This window comes from Mesoplodon mirus (genome assembly GCF_964341445.2).
Source record: "Mesoplodon mirus genome assembly, chromosome: 13".
NCBI classification, from domain to species: domain Eukaryota; kingdom Metazoa; phylum Chordata; class Mammalia; order Artiodactyla; family Ziphiidae; genus Mesoplodon; species Mesoplodon mirus.
In genome coordinates, this window is record NC_138989.1 from 26896084 (window position 1) to 26911309 (window position 15226).

The 15226-nt window shown below is 55.9% G+C and overlaps 1 protein-coding gene and 1 long non-coding RNA gene across 5 annotated transcripts in view; one reads left to right on the forward strand and one right to left on the reverse strand.

Annotated features, from left to right (window-relative positions):
* The window catches only part of KLHL22 (kelch like family member 22), a 26583-nt gene extending 14643 nt beyond the window's left edge, over positions 1-11940 (forward strand). Inside the window, exons 5-8 of one of the 4 annotated variants that reach the window (XM_082640401.1) lie at positions 1215-1407; positions 8763-8996; positions 11046-11360; positions 11522-11940. In XM_082640401.1, the coding sequence (XP_082496527.1) occupies positions 1215-1407; positions 8763-8996; positions 11046-11360; positions 11522-11791 (1012 nt within the window). In that variant the 3' untranslated portion in view covers positions 11792-11940. The other 3 variants (XM_082640403.1, XM_082640402.1, XM_082640404.1) reach the window with 3 other exon arrangements.
* LOC309814479 lies at positions 3345-14968 on the reverse strand. Its single transcript, XR_014295690.1, has 4 exons — positions 14568-14968; positions 7197-8534; positions 5735-5829; positions 3345-4178 (listed from the first exon to the last, which is right to left on the reverse strand). It is a non-coding gene; the product is annotated as an uncharacterized lncRNA (long non-coding RNA).
* Positions 14969-15226: the final 258 nt, after the last annotated feature.

Sequence of the window (15226 nt, forward strand, 5' to 3'; positions counted from 1 at the left end):
AGCTGGTCTTATGGTGGAGAAATAAACACTTATCAGAGAGAGGCTGTAAGTGTGCAGAGGCCATGCATGGAGTGAGGGGGCTCCAGAGGCCGGTGCTTAGCTGCCAGTGCTGGAGTTGGGGGCCGGGTTGGCGGGGAGCCAGGGGAAGGGTGGACGCAGTCGGGGAGGAGTGGGCTTGGGGCCTCGGGCTCGCGGGCCCTGGCCCTCGAGGCTCTGTGGTCACCTGTGTCCACTCAAACAGCACACTGGCCTCATGCCCAGCAGGGTGCCTGGGGCCTGAGAGATGGGGCAGGGGGCCAGCCTGGGTTAGGGGCTGAGTCTGGGCTTTGAAGGGCCTCAGCTGCTGGGCTCGGGCATGTGAGGATTTGGGTGTGAGTGGGGGCTTGGCTGGTGAGCGAGGGGTGGGATGTAGGGAGCCCGGGGGTCCACGTGGGACCGGTGAGCAGCCGGCTGGAGGTGGCAACAGGCATTAGCAGTGTGAGAAGAGAACGTGGGGTGGCTGTGGGCTGTCCTGGAGTGGCCGAGAAGACCCGGCTGAAAAGTGAAGCCCTCTGGAGGCAGGAGAGGGCAGGGCTGGGGGGAGGAGCAGCTCCATTCTGGGGGCATAGAGGAAGCTGTCGCATGGGGGTTAGACTCTTTTACGAAGGTTGATGGGGTGAGGTGAAGGCAGGGAGCTGCGTCCCCTTGAAAGGGGTGTGGAGGTGGCCTGATGTCAGGAGAGCGAGCTTTGGTGATGGTGCTGGGCTCAGCAGAGGTGGGCTTCTCTCCCCTCCCCTCTTCGCGGCCGTCTGTCCTGGAATCCCGCTGGGGAGGGCGGGAACTGCACACAGGAGATGCACAGGCAGTGGGGGGCGGGGGTCAGGTGGGCTGTGATGGGAGCCTGGCGACCAGCCTGAGGGAGTGCTGGCTGGAGGCCTGGAGGCTGTTGTGCCCAGTCGTCCAGTCGAGAGGCCATAATTGGGGGTGTTCCTGATTGAGAGCTGGGCTATGGGGATTTTGAGGTGAGACAGGTGAGATCGAGGTGGCTGTAGGAACAGCCATTGGGCAGCTTGGGGTGGACAGTGGAGGGTCTAGAAACCACCGTGAGGTCACACCTGGAGGGCCTGGCGCTGTGGGCGGAAACCCAGGAGGCTCCGGGCCCCACCCTCCAGGCTGAGGGAGGGGGTGCTGGGGGAGGGGCTGCTCGGTGACATGCTGTCCTCTGTCCCCACAAGGTACGACCCGAGGCACAACCGATGGTTCCAGATTCAGTCGCTACAGCAGGAGCACGCCGACCTGTGCGTGTGCGTCGTGGGCAAGTACATCTACGCAGTGGCCGGCCGCGACTACCACAATGACCTGACCACTGTGGAGCGCTATGACCCTGCCACCAACTCCTGGGCCTACGTGGCCCCGCTCAAGAGGGAGGTAAGGAAACCCCTCCCATGGAGCCCTTCTTCGGCCGCATTGCTTTCTGGGCTGTGCGGAGGGAGTGGGAGGCACAGCCAGGGAAACCGGCCGATGATCAGAGCCCTCTTCCCTCCTTGGACTGTGCCCTAAGATTGGGGTGGGGGACTCCTGAGATTGAGCCAGCCGCCTCAGGAGAGACCCCCTTCCCCAGAATTCCACCCCCATCTGGGTCTCGCCACCTTGGCCCCGGGTAGCTGCTTTAACCCTGCAGTCAAATGTGGACAGAAGCCTTTCCCTTCTCTTCCTCAGCACGGCTGAGATGAGCTGGAACAAGTCCAGAGATGTTGTCAAACCTGAGGGATGCGAGAGGCAGGGCCCAGCGGCCTCAGACCTCCCCCCCCAACCCCCCACCAAGGACGGGGCCTTTAAGAAGCCAGAAACACTTTAGAAGTTATATATATATATATATATATATATATATATATATATATATTTTTTTTTTTATGGTACACGGCCTCTCACTGTCGTGGCCTCTCCCGTTGCGGAGCACAGGCTCCGGACGCGCAGGCTCAGCGGCCATGGCTCATGGTCCCGGCCGCTCCACGGCATGTGGGATCTTCCCGGACCAGAGCACGAACCTGTGTCCCCTGCATCGGCAGGCGGACTCCCAACCGCTGCGCCACCAGGGAAGCCCTAGAAGTTATATTTTACATGTTTTTTTTTTTTTAATCATGTGTTTCCTACACAATACTTTGCTTTGTTCCAGCTTGAAGATGTGAAAAATACGTCCATTGTGCAAAAGTGATGCTTTAAGGGGGGTACCTCTCTCACCTTATGGGCTTGCAGTGCTGAGACCCTGGCCCCCAAACCAGACATTAGACCCCAGGGCAAGAGGGTGCCTTGCTGGTCTCTGCTGCACCTCGGGTCCCAGTGTCTGTGAGCACCGCTGGGCACCCTGACTCCCCCAGAGGAGAGGATGGCTCTCCTCCGGGCTCCACTGCACTGGCTCCGAGGCCTTGGCAGGAGCTACTGCCTCCCTGACCCTCTTTCCTCCCCTCCCCTCCCCATCTCTCCCCTCCTTACCTTTCACCCTTTCCCGAGCCCCAGGGCCTTAGACTCCAACTTCGGGAGCCCAGAGGTCTCCCTGATGGGCCCAGCTCCTCTCCACAGTCCGCGAGGCTCCAAGGAAGGCCAGGGGCTCCCACTGCAGTTATTCCCAGGCAGGGAAAGCCAGCCTGCCCCCTGATCCTTGGCCTTTTTGGGGAGGAAGCCCCTCTGGAGGGCACTCCCTGCCTGTTCAGGAGAAGAGGACAGGTTTTTCTTGGGAAAGACCAGGGGTCCTTGAGACCTAGTGGGCGGTGGTGGACCCTGAGCTCTGTCCTGGAGGGGAGTGGGGGAGGGGCTCCAGGGGCTCTTTGGACGGCGGGGAGGCTGCACTTCTCAGCGTAGCCACAGAGGGGCAGCCTCGGCCTTCAGCCAGCTTCTCCCTGGTGTCCAGGTTCCTAACTTCCTTCATCCATTCGTTCCTTCAGCAGCTATTTATTAAGCACCTTCTGGATACCAAGTCCTGGGGATCCAGTGGTGATAAAAAGTGACCAGGGTCCTCCCATGGTGTTTGCAACTTAGTGGGAGAGACCACTCTCAACCACTGAACAGATGAGTAAAGGACCTTGAGGGCCGAGCTGAGCTGTGCTTAAGGAGGGGCTCCAGCAGGATGGACCTCGCTGGACTGTTTGGGGAGGGTCCATCTGAGGAGATGTCAGTGAGACCAGGTCCACGGAAGACAGGCAGCCATTGGGAGAGGCAGGAAGGACCTTCCAGGCCGGGAGGAAGAGGGGAAGCATGGGGAATACATGTGAAGAGAGGGTGTTAGGGGAGTAGGGCCAGGGCACTTGGGTGATCTGGACAGAGGTGAGGATGGTGTGGGCTGTGGTGGAGGCTATGGGGGACGAGGGAGACAGGCAGATTCGACGTGTCACTTGGAGGTAAACTGACCAGACTTGCTGATGGGTTAGGAATGAGAGGCCATGGAGACTCCCAGGCCACCCGTGTGAGCAGCTGGGTGGTGACGAGGCTGCTCCCCCAGAGCACAGGTGGGCTTGGGAGTGAACAGGAAAGGAGGGGCTCCATGTGGAAAGTGACAAACATGAGATGCTGGGGACATCCAGTTGGAAGCCAGGCTCGGGGATGTCAGCCTAGAGATGGAGATGGGCGGTGCTAGCCATAGGTGGGGTGATCAGCTCAGGAGCAGGGGCAGTGCCAGGCCAGAGGAGGAGCAGAGAGGCAGGGGGCCCATGGGTCTGGAGACGTGGGTGTGCAGCCACTGCAGAGGCCTTGAGGGTGTCTGCAGGGCCTGTAGTGGGGTGGGCCCTCCCCCTCCCTCCCCCTCCCTCCCTCCCACCTGTCTCTCAGGGTCCCACCCACGTGGCATCCTTAGGAACTGGTCACTGATGTGCCCCCAGTGGACTGAGAGCTCCCTGCCCCAGCAGCGGGCAGAGTCCTCCAGTCAGAGGTTCTCTTCTGCACGGCCCAGACCTGAGCGTGGCCGTCCCATGCTTTTGGAGGAGAGGAAGGAGGTCTCGGCAGAAGCCCTTCTCTGCTCACTTAAAAACCTTCCCAGAGAACTCGCACCTTCAGAAAGGTAGAGTAGATATATCCTTCTTGGTTCCTCCTGCTCAGTACAACACAGAACTCTGGACGTTATGTGTAAAACAAACTCGGAACACTCAAAAAGGTTGAAAGAAGATGGCAGACCAGCTAGGGATCTGGTGACCTGAGGATACCTTGATCTGAATGAAAATGAAAAGACAACATGTCAGGACTTCCCTGGTGGTCTAGTGGTTAAAAATCCACCTTCCAGTGCAGGGGACTCGGGTTTGATCCCTCGTCAGGGAACTAAGATCCCACATGCCACGGGGCAACTAATCCCATGCACCACAACTAGAGAAAAGCCTGGGCGCCACAACGAAAGATCCCACATGCCACAACGAAGATCTTGCATGCTGCAACTGAGACCCAATGCAGGGCTTCCCTGGTGGCACCGTGGTTAAGAATCTGCCTGCCAATGCAGGGACATGGGTTTGAGCCCTAGTCTGGAAAGATCTCACATGCTGCGGAGCAACTAAGCCCATGCGCCACAGCTACTGAGCCCGCGTGCCACAACTACTGAAGCCCATGCTCCGCAACAAGAGAAGCCATCACAGTGAGAAGCCCGCACACCACAACAAAGAGTAGCCCCTGCTCACCACAACTAGAGAAAGCCCGTGCTCAGCAACAAAGACCCAACGCAGACAAAAAAAAAGACCCAATGTAGCCAAATAAGTAAATTTTTTTTTTAAAGAAAAGACAACATGTCAAATTTTGTGGCACCCCAGCTAAAGCTGTGTTGAGAGGGAAATTTGTAGCACTAAAAGCCTACATTAAGGAAGGAAAAAAAAATCTTAAATCAGTAATCTAAGCTCCTCCCTCAAGAATCTAGAAAAAAAAATAAGAGCAGAATGAAACCCAAAGCAAGGAGAAGAAAAGAAATAATAAATACCAGAGCAGGAATCAATGAAATTAAAAGCAGAAAAACAGAGGAAGTCAGTGAAACAACTGGGTCTTCCACAAGATCAATAAAATTGACAAACTTCTAGGAAGCCCAACAAAGAAGAAAGAGAAGACAATTAAAAATATCAAGAATGAAACGGGAGCATTACTGCAAACCCTGCTGACATCAAAAGGATAATAAGGGGATACTGTGAACAACTCTACATGTGTAAATTCGACAACTTAGATGAAATGGACCAGTTCCTCAAAAAACACAACCTACTACGACTCACACAAGACTAAGTAGACTTTGAATAGGCCTAACTTGTTAAGGAAATGATTTGCAGGCCTAGATAGTTTAATTGGAGAATTTTACCAAACAGTTAAAGAAAAGTTAATACCAATTCTGCATGATTTTTTTCCCAGAAAATAGAAGAGGGGGAATACTTCCCAGTTCATCTTCTGAAGTTAATATTACCCTGATACCAAAACCAGATAAAACAGTCCCCCCGCAAAAGAGCAAGTCTGTCATAGATACACATATATATGAATGTTCTTAACTAAATATTAGCAAATAGAAGCTCCTCTCCCCACAAAAGAAATTCATGACCAAAGGCTGGTTCCATATTTGAAATTCAGTGTAATTCACCATATTAAAAACCACATGATCATATCAGAGCAGAAATAGCATCTTATAATATTTTGCATCTATTCATGATCAAACTCTCACAAAGTAACAATAGAAAAAAATAACAGAAGAATTACCTCGACATGATGAGGAGCATCTACAAAACTCCCACCACTACGTTATACTTACTGTTGAGGACTGAATGGAATGCTGTCTCCTAAGGTAAGGAACAGGGCAGAGATGTCTGATCTCACCAGTCTTATCACAGTCCTGGAGGGTGTAGCCTGTGAAATAAGGCAAGAAAAGAAACGCACGCAGGTTGAAAAGGAAGAAATAAAACTGACTCTACAGATGACAAAATTGTCAAAAAATCTAAATGTACCCCCCCAAATTCTTGCATTAATAAGTGAGTTTAGCAAGATTGCAGGATATGATATAAACATATAAAAACCAACTGTATTTTTGTATACTAGTAATGAACATGTTGACACTGAAATTAAAAATACAACACCATTTACAATTGCTCAGAAATGAAATGCTTAAGGTATAAATCCAACAAAACATTTTTAGGATTTATATGCTGAGAAGTATAGGTGCTGATGAAAGAAATAAAAGAAGATGTAAGCAAATGGAGAAACATATCATGTTTATGGATTCCAAGACTCAAAGATGTCCGTTCTTCCCAAATTGATATATGGTATACAGCACAGTTCCTATGAAAATCCCAGCAAGAGTTTTTTTAGATGTAGATGAGATTCTGGAATTTATATGGAAAAGCAAAGGATCTAGAATACTTAAAGTAACTTTCAAGAAGAATAAAGTGGGAAGACTCCATCTACCTGGTTTTAAGATTTACTACGTATATACTTGATACAGTAATTATGACTGCGGTATTGGCAGAGGGATAGACCCGGAGATCAGTGGCACAGAATGAGAACTCAGAAATAGGCCCACAGAAACATGCCCAGCTGAGTTTTGACAAAGATGCAAAAGCAGTTGAATGGAGGAAGGATTACCTTTCCACAAGTGGTACTGGGGCAAGTGGACATCTATAGGCAAGAAAATGGACATTGACCCAAGTCTCACACCTTACACAAAAGTTGACTCAGAATGGCGCATGGACTTATGTAAAATACAAAACTCCACAGCATTTAGAGAAAGTAGAAGAAAATATTCGGGGTCTGGGGCTAGGCAGTGAGTACTTAGACTTGACCCCCAGAGCATGACCCATAAAGAGAAAAAATGATAAACTGGACTTCATCAAAATTGCAGACCTTTGCTCTGCAAAAGTCCCTGTTAGGAGGATGAGAGGAAGCTGCAGCATGAGAGAAAATGTTTGCAAACCAGTACCTGGGAGACGACTGGGATCTAATATGTGTAAAGAACCCTCAAAACTCATTGGGAAACACAGGGGGACCCACTGGAAAGAAGGCAGAAGACGGGAGGAGACGCTTCAATGGGGAGGATGTAGACGTGCAGTTAGGGGATGCAGACTGGACGCCACAGCGGGGAGACCGCCTGTCGAGCGGCTGAAATGGTAAATGAGACAGTACTAGGTGCAGTTAACTTCCAACTGCCATGTGACCCAGCAGTCGCCATCCTGGACATTTACCCCAGAGAAACAAAAACTTCTCTGAACACAGATACTTACAGCAGATTTATTGGTAACAGCCAGAAACTGGAGACCAGTCAGATGTCCTTCCACGGGCGAGAGGCTCACCAAACAGGCAGGTACACGGTGCAGAGCATCACTTGGAGTCAGAGAGGAACTCTGGGTCTGCACAGCGACATGGGTGACCTGTCACGGAGGTGACATACCACATGATCCCATTCAAGCTGCACTCTGGAAACAACAACGTGGGGAGCAGGTGGTGGTTGCCAGGGACTGGGGGGTGGGGAGTGGATGTGACTGTAAGAGGGAGACAGAAATGTCCTGTGTCTTGATGGAGCCAACGTCAGCACCCAGGCTGTGATGTTGTGCTGAGGCCCACAAGCTCTTCTCCCAGGGAGTCAGGGTGAAGGATGTGGGGTGGTTGTATTTCTTACAATTACATATGGATCTACACTTACCTCAAGCTGAAAACTTTAGTTAAAAAAAAACACCTCCCCAGATGCCCACCATTGGTGGGAGAAGACCTAGCCCCATGGTGTGTTTCCTGCCCACTGCTCTGTCCCCTGCCCTTTGCCCCATCCACCTCTCCAGCCCCTTGCTATGCTACCCACAGCCTGGGTGTCAGTGACTGGCCCTGTAACACAGGCCCTGGGGCTTCCCGGGCAGGACATCTCTGCCAGCAGAGCACATGGGCACAGCAGGAGGCCCTTGTGGGCTGTAAGAGGGGGGCCTGGAGGCAGTGGGGCCCGCTGGGCAGAGAGGCTGTGCCTCCCGGGTGCAGTGGAAAGCAGGGGTGAGGTTGAGGACCAAAATCCAAAGTAGGGGGTGAGTTTTCTCCCATAACTAAAGACTGCTCTTTGTTTGATTTTGTATCTCGCTTTTGTGCTCACCAGGTCATATCATTTGTTATTTGCAAACAAGCAGATTTTTTTTAAAATTTATTTTTGGCTGCATTGGGTCTTCGTTCCTGTGTGCAGCCTTTCTCTAGTTGAGGCGAGCTGGGGCTAGTCTTCATTGTAGTGTGTGGGCTTCTCATTGCGGTGGCTCCTCTTGTTGCGGAGCGCAGGCTCTAGGCGTGCAGGCTTCAGTTGTTGTGGCGTGTGGGTTCAGTAGTTGTGGCTCACGGGCTCTAGAGCGCAGGCTCAGTAGCTGTGGTGCACAGGCTTAGTTGCTCTGCGGCATGTGGGATCTTCCTGAACCAGGGCTCGAACTCGTGTCCCCTGCATTGGCAGGCGGATTCTTAACCACTGAGCCCCCAGGGAAGCCCCAGACAAGCAGATGTTGAAAGTGGAGTCGGGTGGGGAAAAGGTGGAGGCGACCAAGGGCCTCACTGAAGACAAGGCTTTGATCTCCTTTGGGTCCCCGTGCAGCTGTCACCTTTAGGGGCGGGGGAAAGACAGAGATTCTGTTCTTCCTCTTGTAGAAGCCCAGCATCACCTCAGGGCCCTGAATCATCTTCCACTGGGAAGAGGTCGGGCGGGGGACAAGGACGGTGTGCCCAGCGAAGATCCAGTCAGACGGTGAGGAGGAAGTCGGCAGGGCCGCACGCACACACGCGCACACACGTGCATGCACACGCACACCCCCGGTTCTCCCGGCCCACAGGTGTATGCCCACGCGGGTGCCACACTGGATGGGAAGATGTACATCACGTGCGGCCGCCGGGGGGAGGACTACCTGAAGGAGACCCACTGCTACGACCCGGGCAGCGACACCTGGCACACGCTGGCTGATGGGCCGGTGCGGCGGGCCTGGCATGGCATGGCCACCCTCCTGGACAAGCTGTACGTGGTCGGGGGCAGCAACAACGACGCGGGCTACAGGAGGGACGTGCACCAGGTGAGCGGTGGGGTGCCCACCTTCTGCTTGTCACCGATAAAAATTGCCATGTGGGGGGTTTTCCCTTGTAACAGACTATTTTTTAGAGCAGTTTTAGGCTCACAGCCAAGTTGAGCAGGAAGATTTCCCGTGTGCCCCCGGCCCTCACCACGGCCTCCCCAGGCTCAGCATCCACCAGAGGGTGTCATTGTTATAACCGATGACCCTACACTGGCCTGGGGTCACTCCTGGTGATGCACATTCTGTGGCTTTAGACAGATGGCATGTATCCACCATTAGAGGATAACACGGAAGAGTTTCACTTGTCATTATTATTAAAAACTTTAATTACATAAAGTTAATATAACCACATTGCAGAGCTTTGAAAAAATGGAGAATGGTGAAGAAAAACTCCCATAACCTGGCCCTGTGCTACTAGCTTCAGCCCTCCTACCTGTGTGTGGTGTCCACTTAATTGTACTCAAAGAGCATCATCCCATTTGGCTTCTGGCTCAAGTTTGTTGTGGGCGTGTCTTCTAGTTTGATGACCACCCCACCCCCACCCCACCCAGTGGCTGTGCAGAATTCCATCAAACTGGTGACGTTTGGGTTGGTCAAGTTGTGGCTATTCCAGGTAACATTTCAAGTAATATTTGCTTTATAGAGCTTTTGGGTATTTTGGGGTACTTCCTGAGGTGAGAGCAGTGGTTCTCTAAGTGTGGTCCCCAGGCCAGCAGCACCCACATCACATGAGAACTCGTAAGAAATGCAGATTCTCTGGCCCCTCTCAGACCCACTGAGTTGGAAGTTCCTGGGTGGGATCCTCCAGTGTTGAGAACCATTGGGCTCTAGCATTTTCGTTTTCTATTGCAGCCGGGACAAATCACTACAAATTTAGCCACTTAAATCAACACAAGTGTGTTACACGTCTATGGCTCTTACCAGACGACAATCCAGGGGTCTTACCTTTGTGGGGCCTGGGGAGGATCCACATCCTGCTCACCTAGGGTGTCAGTGGAGTTCAGTTCCCTGTGGTTGTAGGACTCAGGTCCCGATTCCTTGGCTGCTGTGAGCCGAAGCCCTTCTCGGCTTCTAAAAGACTCCACGTCCCCCAGGTCAGGCCCCTTCCTCTTCTAAGCCAGCAGTGGCAGCTTCCCCTCCCTTTTCAGCCCCCATCAGACCTTCCCTTCTGTTTCCAAGGGCTTGTGTGACTAGGTGGGTCCCCCGAAAATCCAGGATAAACTCCCATCTCCATGTCCCCACCATAATGCGTCTGTAGGGTCCTTCTTGCCAGGTAAAGTAATACAAGTCCCAGAGATCTGGGCACAGGCTCCTTTGAAAGCCATTCCTCCTCCTGCGGCTGGAGAACTGGAGGGGATCATCATTGAGTCAGAGGGTAGTGTCCGAGTGGCTCTTGATAATTTTGCACGTTGCTGTGCTGGCTGGTCAGACAGGTGCACAGCAGGACAGCTTCACCACGCCTCCACCAGCCCCGGGCTTGTGCCTTTTCTTCCCCAGTGGCTGCTGGTTAACAGCTGACAATTTGTCCCTGACACTTTATTTTGCATTTCTTGGATTACTGGTAGGCTGAACATTTTCCCATGTATTTGTTTACTGTTTGGAGTAATTTTGAAGAGAAGAGATTTTTTTTTTTTTTTTTGGCTGCACTGCATGGCTTGTGGGATCTTAGTCCCCTGACCAGGGATCAAACCCAGGCCCCAGCAGTGAAAGCACCGAGTCCTAACCACTGGACTGCCACGGATCCCCCAAGAGAATGTTGATGGTCATCATGAGTTAGCAAGCACCTGTTTCCTTATTTTATCTGTACCTCCCCCATTGCTGGGTGTGCGCGGGGTCTGAGTCTTCAGCTTCAGTGGTGGAGGGGAGTGAGCTGGCACCCCCAGGCCAACTGGGAGACACCCACACGCCTGGGGCCACAGGCTGGCTGAGGGGCCAGGATAGGGGACAGAGCGTCAGCCTGGCCCGAGCCCTTCCTCCGGGGGGTGCGTTTGCCCACAGCCCCACTGCGTCCCTCAGCCTCATATGTGAGCCTGGGGCCTTGCCTTGCAGGTGGCCTGCTACAGCTGCAAGTCCGGGCAGTGGTCATCCGTCTGCCCGCTCCCAGCAGGGCACGGTGAGCCCGGCATCGCCGTGCTAGACAACAGGATCTACGTGCTGGGTGGCCGCTCACACAATCGGGGCAGCCGCACTGGCTATGTGCACATCTATGACGTGGAGAAGGACTGCTGGGAGGAGGGCCCGCAGCTGGACAACTCCATCTCGGGCCTGGCGGCCTGCGTGCTCACCCTGCCGCGGTCCCTGCTCCTTGAGCCGCCCCGTGGGACGCCTGACCGCAGCCAGGCCGACCCGGACTTCGCCTCTGAGGTGATGAGCGTGTCTGACTGGGAGGAGTTCGACAACTCCAGTGAGGACTAGGGTCCCAGGCCAGGTGGGGGGTGTGGGGGGGTGTAGCTCCCACACTTTGACCTGGAGCACTTGACCCCAGGCTAACAGCGGCCTTCCCTCCCACCACCTCCCATCGGCAGGTATTTTTGGGGCCCTGCAGACCTGTGGCTGTGGATCACCCCACAGTGGGAAACCTTCGGGAAGGGCTCGGTCCCCTGAAGTTCACCAGGCTCTCTCCTCAGCGGGGATGGGCTGTGCCGCCACCAGCTGTCCTGGCCTCCCTGCTCCCTGGTTCTGGTCCCTACTGGGCCGAGAGGGTGCCCTTCTCCCAAGGGACCTGGGGACTGGCCCCTGGTGAGGGGGCCAGGGCACATCTTGTCCCTCTCGTCGGCAGGGAGGGGGCGGGCTGAGCCCATCGCCTGCCTAGCAGCTCCTGGGGCTGGAGGGGGAGAGAGATCCATCAGGTTGCCTGAGGCTGATTCTGTGATAAAATGATGCCCTGTAGCTGGGCTTTTCAGCCCCCATGTTGTTGATAAATGAAATAAATCATCTTACACGAGGAGTGCATCGCTTTCCTTTGGCCACGGCCTCACTTCCTTTCACAGCCTGTCCAAGGCTGCAGCCCTGGAATCTTGGTTTCTGGGGGGCAGAGCTGTTGGGGGTGATAGGAGGCCGAGAGCCCACCCCCAGGCTAGAAGGGTGTCACCAGGATGCCCGCCGCAGTCTGGTGACAGGTGGTTGCCCGCCCACTTGAGCATTTTCCCTGGTGAGGACCTCTTCTCTGAATTTTAGTCCAGTCCCAGGTGGCCATCTCAACCCCAAGTAAAGCCTAGCACCTGGGGAGGAAGAGAGAGATGCCTGGGCCTGCCCACCTCCTGCATCTGAGCATGTGGCGGGGAGGGGGTTCTGCATTTCCTCCAGGTGAGTCTCCAGCGCCGTGCTTCAGCAGGTGGGACCTGTGGGCAGGCAGGGCTTCCAGCACCAACCTCACTTCTGCACAGCCCAGCCTCCACCTGAACACCCCCCCTCCTTTGGGGTCCCCATATCACACCCCCTGCAGACCCCTAGGCCCGGGGATGGATCGGGATGAACCCCCAGTGCTCTGTTCTCTGTTCTCTCCTAGCCACCTGGGACAGCTGAGTCTTTGTCCCCGTGCCTTGCCTAGAGCCTGCTGCCCTGGCGCCCTGCCATGGAAGAGGGGGGCAGAGGGATGGTGTGCGCTCCTTGGTGGGAGGAAGGGCATGGGGGGTGCAGGCAGCCACCTGCTCTGGACTCCTTTGGGGGTACCCTAAAGATGGGCGTGGGGGCGAGGCAGTCGCTGTGTGTGTGACTACTGTCTCGGGGCCCAGGTACCCCTGAGGAAACGTGTCCTACTCCCTAACCCCACATGACGTCATGCACTTACACTAAAGGTGGCAAGCCCAGGGTTGACCCTGATGGTTGCTTCCAGTGGGACAGGATGGCCACTTCTCCAGTGTCATCCTCCTGCTCCCAGGGGTGAGGTGTGGGAATGTGAGTTTGGAGTAGGAACCCAGCACTTCCTGTCTCTGCCAGCACCTTGCAGGCCAGGGCTGCAATCCCTGCAGACCCCAGAGGTTCCTGGGAAGGAGCCAGAAATGTCCGCCTCCGCCCCCAAAATGTGTCCGAGGTTGCCAGCGCTATCTCCCCACCCAGACACCAAGGCACAGCTTTTGCAAGAGACCTCTGGTCTGCAGTGGAGGCGGGGAAAGGTCTGTGAGGCCCCACAGGGCATGGGGTGGGGTAGACATGAGCCCTGGGAGGGATCCTGAGAGCTGGGCAGCAGCCTAGCCCTGCCACTGTCCGGCCTAGCATTCAGAGTTGGCCTCCCCCAGGAAGTCATCCCGGCCAGAACCGGTCGGCCCAGGCTCCTGGCTCCCACGGTCTGCATGCTGGTCAGTCATATGGGTGCCTGTGAACCCCCAGCTTCCTCAGCCTGGTATTCACCTGGCACAGGCTGGGCAGACAGACAATCGTCCACTCCACCTGCACTCAGTCTCCCGATGGAGATGTGGTTGGTACAGACGTGGGCCCTGCCCTTAACACCTGAACTCACCATCAAGTGCAAGGTGGCTGCGACAGGACACAGGCGGGGGGCTGTGGGTCGAGACGAGGCTGGGGATGGTCCTGTCCTGCGGGCACCAGACACAGGTGGTACACGGATGGGGTGGGTAGAGATTTGTGACATTCAGGCATTCAGGTGGTGCCCCCACAGAGGTGGGGTTGTGGGGTGGGAAGCAGCTCTGGGGGGAGATGAGGGAGTTTGAGATGCCTGTCCATGAACCCAGTCTAGCTAGGGCGATGCCTCTAAAGTCAGGAGCTGGGCAGACAGTGCAGCCACACAGACCTCTGCTGGCCTCCATTGCTGGCAGCCAACAGGGGTTCCATGGGAGGGGCCCAGGCACTGCTGAATTCAGGGCCATGGCCAGGCAGAGCTGCCCAGAAGTGGTTGGCCTTTTCACTTGTCCCAGAGAAGTGTTTGCATTCATGACCACATGGGTGCAACTTCCCTGACACCCTCCCCAAACTGTGCCTCTGTCCTGCACCAGCATGGCTCAGGGAAGGGCCCTAATCTCCGAAGCTCCCTCCCATCCCAACTTCTGCCAGCCTGGTGATCCCCACAGCCTTGGGCCTTTCAGTGGCCCTTATTCCAGGCCCCCTCCGCCAGCCCCACCCTTCCAGATGGGGCCCCCGCATAACTGAGGCAGGACGCCACCTCCCCTCCTCAGCAGCTGCCCTCTCCCTGCCCAGGCCCTTCCACCAACTCTCAGGTCCTCAAAAGCCCAGCTCATCTTTTCGGGGACCTATCTGCCCCCCTTTTTGTTCCATCCCCAGCCCTGCCCGTCCTGCCCACCCCATGGGCCTGGGGTTGGGTCTGACCCCTCTGCTTCCTGGGCCCAGGGTTCCTCTTCCTCCTGGTCCCCCTAGGCCCTCCTCACCCACTTTCTCTGCTGCCCCTGCTCTGCTCTGTGCTGTCACCCCACCCCTCCCGAGGCAGGAGCTCCCACGACTCTAGCCCTGACTCCACCTTCTGGACTTTCTCCTTGGTGACTAGCGGCCTCCAGCCCATCGTCACACCTTGACAGGGGCTGCAGGTAGGGTCTCAGTCCGGGAGCTGTCCCCACCCCCACCATACCGCCTCCCTCAGCCTCCGCCACCTGCCTTTACCTCCATATTCTCTCGGAGCCCGCGCGGAGCCACTCTGCTCCCGGCATCTCTCCAGTCTGTTTCTACCGGGCCCCCTTCACCCAGGCCTCTCTGGTCCAGACCGAGTCTACTCACAGGCCTCAAGCATCCGGCTCCGCCGTCGCTGCAGGCTTTGATTGCGCCCGGCGCTCGGGAGGGGCTGACCGCACAGCCGGACATAGAAGGGCCTCACGGGGCGAGCAGAGGCCGGCTTGCAGCCTTGACCTGGCGATTCCTAGGCGCCCCTGGCCAGGGGGCTTTCGTGCGTCGCGCCTGGTCCCCACCCGCTTCCCGCCCCGGGCCTGGCCTCGCCGGGACCGCGCAGGGGCCGCTTCTCTGGTGGGTGCCTGGGGAAGGGAGGGAAAGGCAAGGCGACCGGTGATTCCTCGGGAGGGCCCCTTCCAAGTTCGCCCCCAAGTTTGCGCGCGGCCGCGTGGGGGCGGGGGCCGCGCGGAGGGGCGGTGGCGCGGCCGGAGGGTGGGGTCTGGCGCGCGGGGCGGGCGCTGCCGCCTGGCCGGCCGCGGCTGGCCCTGGATCAGGGAGCCGATGTGGAATTTCCTGCCCGGCCCGGCGCCCCTCCTGCCGCCCCCCGCCCGGCCGCGCACTCCGCTTCCGGCCGCTCTCGCTGCGGCCGCACCCGC